This window comes from Octopus bimaculoides, chromosome 25 (assembly GCF_046866305.1).
Source record: "Octopus bimaculoides isolate indiv1 chromosome 25, ASM4686630v1, whole genome shotgun sequence".
NCBI lineage: Eukaryota > Metazoa > Mollusca > Cephalopoda > Octopoda > Octopodidae > Octopus > Octopus bimaculoides.
Genome location: NC_142952.1, coordinates 26,018,359 through 26,028,730, shown reverse-complemented (window position 1 = coordinate 26,028,730; position 10,372 = coordinate 26,018,359). Strand labels below are relative to the sequence as shown.

The window sequence follows — 10,372 nt, the reverse complement described above, 5'->3', positions numbered from 1 at the left end:
GGGCACCTGGTTGAAGTGTTTATTTGTACAAATTGAATTCCAGTTCTTAATTTTTAATCTGGTACTTATTCTATCGGCCTCTAATGTCGAACAGCTAAGTTAAGGGGACGTAAACAAACCAGCATTAGTAGTCAAGCTGAGGTGGGAACTTAGACAAGTAAATGATGTGTATATATATATATATATATATATATGTTCATATGTTTTCCAACCATGGTCCCGGATTCAGTCTCACTGCGTGACACCTTGGGCAAGTGTTTTCTATTATAGCCTCGGACCGACCAAAGTCTTTGTGAATGGATTTGGTAGACAAATACTGAAAAAAGTATGTCGTATATATATATATATATATATACACAGTCTGTTAAAGACTGTCATACCGGCCATGACGAAGGGAAATAGCCCTGAAACTCGAGTCGCCTTTATATATATATATTTATATTTATATATTTATATATTTGATCCTTTATATTGAACACTCAATATTTCATCTACATTCAATACTTTCTTTCATGGTGCCATCCATTTTTATTTTATTTTATTTTATATTGTATATTGTATATCATATTATATATTGTATATTCCATATTCTATACCCCACATTAGTTCTGCAGGAATATAAATAAAACATAAAAAACAGACAGTGTTGGAACTCTTTTAAGCAAAATAATATATTCCTCTATACACAATCATACAAAAAAATCCACCTTTTTTTGTATTTATTTTTACTCGCATATATATATATATATATATATATATATATATATATATATATATATATATATATATATATATATATATATATATACACACATATGTTACGTCCTATGTAAACAAACAAGTTTGTTTTCGAAGCGTTGAAGTGTATTGTAGAACAAGTAGAGAGATAAATTCTATTCAACGCGTAAATACTGAACATTATATATATAAGGATAAAATCCTTATACTGTTCAGTACTTATGCGTTGAATAGAACTTATCTTTCTACTTGTTCTATATACATACATACATACATACGTATATATATATTCGCCATGATAGATCGCTGACCACTACACATATTTTTTTCTCTCCTTGTTTCTTTCTGTGTTCCTTTCTGTTGAAGAGCGTAGGCTCGAAACGTTAAAGACTTTCTCTATTCCCGAGCGTTATACTAATACATCCATTTGTTGTTTAGACCATCTGTCTTCGTCTGTTGTTTTTTCGTGAATTCTCCCTCCCCTATATATATATATATATATATATATATATATATATATATATATATATATATATATATATATATATGCGTCTGTGTGTGTGTGTGTGACGTGTTGCCACACAGTTTCTGTCTACCAAATTCACTCACAATGCAATAGTAAAAGACACGGGCCTAAAGTGCAGCGCAATAGTACTGCATTGGAAAGCACGTAGTTGCAAGGCCAAATTCTTAACCACGATACCATGTTTAATGTTCTGTTTGTCTTTTGCATTTTTTCTTTCTTCCTAATTTTGTTTTCTTTTTCTCCTGTATTTCAACAGTCTCCTGAAAAATCTGAAACATGAAAGCGAACGATGGATTAACGTTATGGCTAGTGGTCATTCAGCTGTTGGTTGTTCTGAAAACAGGTGAGTAGAAACAACCACCATTTATATATACACGTAGCTTCTGACACTCCATCGGTTACGACGACGAGGGTTCCGGTTGAGCCTGATGATGACATTAACGTGTAAGTGGCTGAGTACTCCTCGTGTCACGTGTACCCTCAACGTAGTTCCCTGGGAGATTCAGCGTGACACAGAAAGTGACAAGGGTGGTCTTTTCAAATACAGGTAGAACAGAAACAGGAAGATAGAGTGAGAGAAAGTTGTGGAGCTTTAGGTGTTTACAACTTATTTTTGCCAGCTGAGTGGAATGGAGCGACGTGAAATAAAGTGTCTTGCTCAAGGTCACAACGCGCCGCCGGGACTCGAACTTATAACCTTACAATCGTGAGATGAATATCTTAATCATTTAACCACGCACCTTCATACACAACTTCTATTATTATTGTAATAGGGGAGAGAGAGAGAGAGAGAGAGAGAGAGAGAGAGAGAGAGAGAGAGAGATAGAGAGAGAGAGAGAGAGACAGAAAGAGAAAGAGAGACCGTGATATATATGTGTGTATGTATATATATATATATATATATATATATATATATATATATATCTGTATGTGTATGTGTGTGGTTGTGTGTGTGTGTGCTTAGTAAGAAGGATGGACAAGATGGGAGAAAAGAAAGTGAGATTAATAGAGAGAGGGAGAGGGAGAGAGAGAGCAGGAGAAAGAGAGAGAGAGAGAGAGAGAGAGAGAGAGAGAGAGAGAGAGAGAGACAGAGAGAGAGACAGACAAACAGCGACCGAGACAAAGGGAGAGATACAGGAAAATCAATCAAAATATCGAGTCCTTAAAAATCATTCAGTAAGGGAGACTTTAGGAAGACTTCCTCAAGTCTCTCATGAGCCCTAGAGCTCATAAGAACCGAACTTAGCCCTTTGCCTGCCCTATGTATGACGTCGTATGACGACAGGCAAAAAGGTTAATCTCTGGTCTTACATACTTCCTTGGCGTTCATGCATCATGTATGATACACATTCTCAATGTTTTTCCAAACACTACAGTAATTTAGGACGTAGGAAGGGAATGCTTTATATATTACCGTCTCTCAGATTAACGCTAATAATCTCTGGATCCTTGGATGTCTTTATGGGGGTCCGCTCAGCATGAAGCATTCTGCCAATGTCCCTGGTTTGAGGTTTAATACACGTCTCACTTTTAGCCACTGGACAGGAAGTTTCTGGAAAAAGTTAATTAAAGCGGATTGTTAATGCATGTATCTTAAATAATCGATACTTAGATTTTATTTTTCCCTCTAATCAATAACTTAATGTATAAACAGCTTAGGACATTGTTTTAAACAGTGTAAAGACTTTAGAGTGGTTGCCTCGCTGATGCTGTGCCGTGCGTATATGGGATGTGTGTGGATGTTTCGCTGTAAGTTTACACACACACACACACACACACACACACACACACACACACACACACACACACACACACACACACACACACATTTCTTCTAACAAAGGAACAATATGTAATCACCGTTATTTATACCTTGTCTTTAATTTATATATATATATATATATATATATATATATATATATATATATATATATATATATATATATATACATACACACCCACGAATGCTGTGCACCGGTTAACTTCTCTGTCAGTGCATAGACTTGTGCTATGTTTGTGGATATAAGGGTCATTGGCCCTAGACACATTTAGTGACATTTGTAATTCTCCTTTTTGGTGAAACATTGCAGACTGCTGTTTATATCAATTTTATACATACACTTTAGCGAATCGCTAAATCATCCAATTATTTGAATGACGGAGACTAATGCCAAAGCAAATCAGGAAAGAGACGAACGCTCGAACGACCTTAACTGATGAGGAAGTTTTCGGACGATTATGGTTCCTGTTAGTGTATACATTTTCATTCATGTGCTTTAACTACAGCATTAGAGCGCTTAGCTCTTATTTCTAGCAATGTAGGTGTTTCGTAACACCCTAGTCACATTTCTTGACGTTATATAATGCTTGACATACTGCCACATGCATACATGCATACATACATACATAAATAAATATATATATATATATCTATATAAATTCTGTCTCTGAGATTCTTATGCGAAGAGGTGCAGATACTTAGCTGTATGCTTCGACGGTTCAAGTAACACCAACTAAACCACATATTTACAAATACCGAGAAATCTCTTAACTCAAAAATCTTGGCGATATATGTCTACCTACATCTATCTATCTATCTATCTATCTATCTATCTATCTATCTATCTATCTATCTATCTATCTATCTATACGAGAACATTACTGTGATGCACGATCCCTATTCATCGCTTTTTTTTTCGATCCCTTTTGATCGAACTCCCCCCTTTTTTCTTTCCTACGTTCCCTTTTGATCGACACCCCCTCCCCGCTTTTTTTCCCTCCCAAAAAGAAAAGCTCTACATTGTATTTGTCCCATCTGTGTTGAGCCCTGTGTGGCTAATAAAAGAAATGTATGTATGTATGTATGTATGTATGTATCTATCTATCTATCTATCTATCTATCTATCTATCTATCTACACGAGAACATTACTGTGATGCACGATCCCTATTCATCGCTTTTTTTTTCGATCCCTTTTGATCGAACTCCCCCCTTTTTTCTTTCCTACGTTCCCTTTTGATCGACACCCCCTCCCCGCTTTTTTTCCCTCCCAAAAAGAAAAGCTCTACATTGTATTTGTCCCATCTGTGTTGAGCCCTGTGTGGCTAATAAAAGAAATGTATGTATGTATGTATGTATCTATCTATCTATCTATCTATCTATCTATCTATCTATCTATCTATCTATCTATCTATCTATCTATCTATCTATCTATCTGGACGGACGGTAGACGTGTCGGCTCCGTAAGTTTTGCCTTTTTATGTTTTAAAAAGTTTGTTTGTAAAGTTTATTTTTATATAGAAAGTTGTATAACAACTTATAGACTCTCTGGTGCAAGTTTTTTGCAACGGAAATCTGCCCTGTGTGGCACATTTCCAGGTTTTAAAAATCAATTTCGGCTTTCTAGCCATTTTTATTTTGAGACGATGGCGTCTTGTAGCCATGAAAAGTTTCGTCAAACGAATGCTGAATTTTGTAGTGTTTCGTTTGAAAAAGAATTTCCTAGTTAAACGAGAGAATGGAGAAAAAGAAAAAAGAATTCACACACACAGATGCAAGTGTTAACTTGAAAGTTAACACCGCAACCACCACCACCAACAACAACAAAAACAAAACTGTAACCAAAGTTACAAAACAGAACACAGACGATGTCTCCAAAGTATCTGACGTCAACACCAACAACAACGACAACAACAACAACAGCAGCAGCAGCAACAATTCAACTCAACCTTTGCTCTCTTCACCAGCAGCAAGTGAAAGAGAGGAAGGAAAAATGAATACAAGCCACAACACCACTGACACAGTCACAAATACCACATCTGCCACCAATACCAGTGCCAGCACCAGCAACAACAATAACAAAAACAAAAACTTTGCTGAAGCTTTGAAGCAAAGTGAAACTGTTGTGTCCTACACGACAAAGGAAATAATAGAAATGAGAAAATTAATCACCAAAGAAAGCGGTGAAATACACTTAAACATACCACAACACATATTAGAGGAAACAAGTAGAAAAACAATAATATATAAAATAATAAACACCAAAAGTAGAAGGCCGGAACAGGCCAGTATAGACAAGATCGAAAGATGCTTGAAATCAATTTGGGATAAAAAATCTTGTATTACTTATTAGATTTGCACAGGTACAGGTGATTTTTCGAAATGAAGAGTTGGCGAAGAGGTATTCAACGCTAACTCTTCACACACCTGAAATAACAATGTTACCCAGTTACCTTGGCCAAAAGGTAACAAAGGTAACAATAAAGCACGCACCTCCAACAATAGACACACTATGGTTGATATCAGCCATATGTGTCGACATGGACAACATAAACATACTTAAAATAAACGTTGGAGAAAGCAACTGGACGGGAAAAACATACAAATCCTGTTCCACACAAACGAACAAGAAATAAAAAAAATCCCACCATTCATCCGTTTGGCAACAAATCAAAAGTTACATATAGTGGTAGAGGGCAGGCGGCCTCGCTGTTACTTATGCGACAGCGAGGCACACCTCAAAAAGGAGTGTCCGACTGCCCGAAAAACACAACAACAACAACAAGAACTAACTAAACACATAAAAAAAACCTTGCTGCCCACACCGCCATCCACACAAAAAACAACAAAAGCAACATTAACAACATCAACGAAAGAAAATACAACAAAAACTGCAAAATTAACAAACAAAGAAGACGAAAAAAGAAAAGACAATACAAAAACTGATACCCCTTCCCCCACATCACTTACACCACAACCAAAAATTCAACAACCAACAACAAACAAAAACAACAACACAACCACTTACACAAGCAAACACAGAAGCATACAACATGCCTCTACCTCCTTCCGATTCCTCAGAGTTTTCATCTGAAGACGAGTCAAGTAATGAGGAATGGAAAATAGCCCAAAAAGAAAGGAGGAAGAGGAGCAAAAAAAGAAAAACAAACAACAACAAAGCAGGGAGATTCACATCTCCCGAAAACACTCCCAACTTCTACATGATAGACACCCATAATAACACACCAAAAACAATGCTAACAGCAATAGACACTACAAACACAGAGTTGATGAAATACATCAACTCTAAAACAAACATCACAAATAACGACATCAAAACAAACAACCACCCACGCACAACACCGCCAAAACACATTAAAATTTATCATGTAACACCAGCATTGCACCACAAAATAAAATCCCTCTACCCCAATGCGGCAGGGGGATGTCAAAAATATTTGTGCAAGAAATTGTACAATAGCCTCCTTGGTGAAAAATCCAAGGAGGAAACAAAACTTTCGAACGGTAAGTAACTCACCGTTCCTTTTGTTTTGTGCTTTAAAGCACATATTTAAATAGAATCATGGTGAAGATTGGTTGTGTGAATGTGCGTGGCTTGGGGTCCCCTTGGAAACAAGGGTACCTCTTAAATGACATCAAGTCACACAATTTGGATATCATAGCCATTAGTGAGACCAGACTCCATGAACCGCGGGCCCTAAAGTCCATGTTTGGCGGACAGTTTAACATTTATTTTTCTCCCTGTCTGCAGAGGATGGGCGGTAGTGGCACGGTGGTTCTTTTTCGCAAGAGTCTGGATCTCCAAGTAAAGACGATATTTACGGACCCGGAGGGTAGACTAGTTGTCCTAGATGTGGACGGCAGCGATGGAGGCGCTTTTCGGTTGCTGGCAGTTTATGTGCCTCCTTTAACAGGTAGGTCGGACTTCTTTCGACGTCTAGAAGTATTCCTGGGAACGTCTCGTCCCTTACTTTTAGTGGGGGATTGAAATGCTACCTTGGACACGCATCTAGACTACGTGGGGAGTGACAAAACTAGAAGGGGATGCAAATGCCTCAGAGACCTGCTCAGACGCTTCCAGTTGTCTGACAGGTACCGACTCGACCACCCAAATGTGCCAACGTGGACTTGGAGCAACCGCATTGGGTCGTCGAGATCGTATCTAGATAGGATAGTGTGTAGGACAAGAGATAGAGATAGTTTAGGATATCCACAGTTCCACATAGTCAGCTACACGGATCACAAACTTGTGACGTGTACGCTAGACTTAGATAAGGCACATAGGCAGGGTCCCGGTTACTGGAAACTAAATGCGTCTTTCCCGTCGAGACAGGTTTTCGGAGACCGGATTAGCACGTTAGTAAAGAGGGCTTTGACGGGAGCCATCGTCAACAACAAATGGTGGTTTGCCCTCAAGAGAGCAGTAAGGGCGGAAGCAATAAGGTATAGCAGGGCACTAGCTGTAGAGAGGAACAGAGTAGAGGGGGAGCTAGTGATAAAGTTAGAAGAGGCATTGCGAAGTGGCATCGCATCTGACGTTTTAGCGGCGAGGTTGGCCCTCGACGAACACTTCAATGCTAAACACGAAGGGTGTGCTGTCAGGGCAAGGATGCGTGCTCTGAGGAATGAAGGTGTTGGAGCCGCGCGAGAGGCCCGGGTGGCGGAGGCGCAGCGGGGTAACAGAGCCACCATCCGGTCTCTGGTAGACGAACAGGGGCGCGAATTGCTCGAGCCGAGCAAGATGTGCGAGGCGTTTCAGCGGCATTTTGCCCGACTGTTCGGGAGGAGTGGCGAGCGAGAAGGCAGGGTGGACTTTAGTGCCTACCTGCACAGCTTGCCACGACTCTCGGCAAGAGAGGCGGAGTGCTGCGAAGGGGTCATCACGGCGGAGGAGGTGAGGGACGCGATGGCGGGTTGCTCGACGGACAAATCTCCGGGTGTGGATGGTCTGCCCTACGAGCTTTACAACTGTATGCCAGACTTGCTTGGAGACGTCTTGGCGGCCGTATACTTGTTCGCGTCAATGGATGTCTATCGGGACCCTTCGATATTGCACGTTCGGTTCGTCAGGGATGCCCCTTGTCGCCACTCCTGTACGTATTGACTCTCGAGCCACTACTGCGGAAGCTCGCGACGCTGAGGGGCATCCCACGAGAACTGGGGTGCGGGACGCGCGTGTCGGCATACGCGGACGACGTCACCGCCATAGCGTCTAGCCACGAGCACATCGAGCTTGTCGGCGAGACGCTGAAAGACTACGAAGCGGTGACGGGAGCGAAAATCAACCGGGATAAGTCGGTGGGTTTGCTGCTCGGCACCTGGAGAAGCAAGCCCATACCGTCCGGCAGCACCTCAGTAATGGGACGCTGGACGGACAGTCCGGTCAAGTTGCTCGGAGTCTGGTTCGGTCCGGACCTGCAAACGGAGAAGAACTGGGACGAGATAACGAGTAGGGTGGCCACTCTCTGCCGGCAATGATCCGAGAGGAAGCTGTCCCTAAAAGGTCGGGCGGAGGTGGCGAACGCGTACATCACGTCCGTCATCGAATACCGCCTGACCGTCGTGCCTTGTCCCGATCGCGCCATCACCGAAATGGAGCGCATCCTCTTCCGCTTTTTGTGGAAAGGAAGCGTTCCGATGGTGAGGCGATCCGTTTGTTGCCAACAGCCGCTGAAAGGAGGGCTGGGCATGCCGTGGTTGATGATGCGCAGACATGCGCTGAGACTGCGACATCTCCGGCTCTACGTAGACGACGGTGAGCAGGTGTGGTCGCCGTTTGTGCGACGCGCTTTCCCGCAGCTCGTCTCCATGACCGAGCTGCAGTCGTGGATCAAAAAGAGGCCGAGGAATGGCGAATTACACCGTGAGTGTCGCGTTGCTCTGCAACAACTTTGCCGTCCCGGGTCGACCTTGAGCGGCTGCATCACAACGAAGTCATTCTATAGGGGATTAGTGGAGGGCAGGTACGACGACGATCTCGGGGCGAACCTGGGCGTCGACGAGGAATACCTGACCCGCCTGTTCAGGACGACTTTCGGGTCGGGACCTATGGACAACTTCCAGAGATCCCTGGCCTGGCAGTGTTACCGAGAAGCGCTACCCGTTCGGGATAAGCTCTATAGACACGGCTCGCGAAATGCGGGGCCGACCTGCCCGAGATGCGGTCAGAGCGACGAAACCGTTCTGCACGCACTCGTGCAGTGTCCAACTATTTCGGAGCTGTGGGCTTATGTCGAACGACTGCTGTCACGTGTGGGACGAGTCGGTTTATCAACCGAGTCTATCGTCAATATCGTCACGCCTCCTTCCTTTAAACGGGAAGGAAGAGCTGTATTTATCGTACTTGTGGCTATGGCGAAAGAATGCATCTGGTGGACGCGTCTGAAAGGATTAGAGACAAACACTTTCCTCTCTGGTCAATCTCTCATCAACTTTTTCAAGTATCACTTGAAAAGGAAGGTGAGAGTAGAGAGGCAAGTGTTGTCTAGCAAATGTTTCGAAAAAAGATGGATACATGTAGCAAGAATGGCACGTATAAATGACGAAGCCACCTTGACCATGATTCTATAAAACGATTTAAAAATTTTGTAAACAGAGTTACTTACGTTTCTTGCATAAATAAAAGGAATTTTATTTAACAAATTGTGACACTAAGGAACGAGGTTACCGTGGTCTTTTCCGTAGGTTTTTCTTTCCACGGATAATCTCCCCATTTATTGGGAAATTTTTGTAATATTTTCATTTTTTTTTGTACATACCCCAAACGTTTTCTCGATGCCTTTTCATCGTCATCCCCATTTTATTTTTTTACTTTATTTTCGTCCCCATCGAAAAGAAAAACTCTACATTTGTATTTTGTCCCCTCTATGTTGAGCCCTGTGTGGCTAATAAAGAAACATATCTATCTATCTATCTATCTATCTATCTATCTATCTATCTATCTATCTATCTATCTATCTATCTATCTGTCTGTCTGTCTGTGTGTCTGAGTGTGCGTGTGTGTGTGTAAAGAAAACAAACCACAAATCAAAACTATAAAGGCCAAGCAAGCATCTGTGACCCATTCGTATCTGATATGCGAGAGTTTTACATCGTTAAGATAGCGGTTGACCTACAATGAAAAAGATCGATGTCCTGTTTTCCGTCACCAGGAAATGCAATTAATTCTCAATATCAAAGAGGAGAGAGAGAGAGAGAGAGAGAGAGAGAGAGAGAGAGAGAGAGAGAGAGAGAGAGAGAGAGAGAGAGAGAGAGAGAGAGAGAGAGAGAGAGAGAGAGAGAGAGAGAGAGAGAGAGAGAGAGAGTTCAT

The 10,372-nt window shown here is 41.6% G+C and overlaps 1 protein-coding gene across 41 annotated transcripts in view; it reads left to right on the top strand.

Moving 5' to 3' along the window:
- Positions 1 to 10,372, top strand: part of LOC106871506 (uncharacterized) — a 213,019-nt gene that overhangs the window by 82,188 nt on the left and 120,459 nt on the right. For all 41 annotated transcript variants that reach the window (XM_089341788.1, XM_089341780.1, XM_089341762.1 and 38 more), the window contains exon 2: positions 1,521 to 1,607. In XM_089341788.1, the coding sequence (XP_089197914.1) occupies positions 1,541 to 1,607 (67 nt within the window). In that variant the 5' untranslated portion in view covers positions 1,521 to 1,540. The remainder of the gene's footprint in view (positions 1 to 1,520; positions 1,608 to 10,372) is intronic.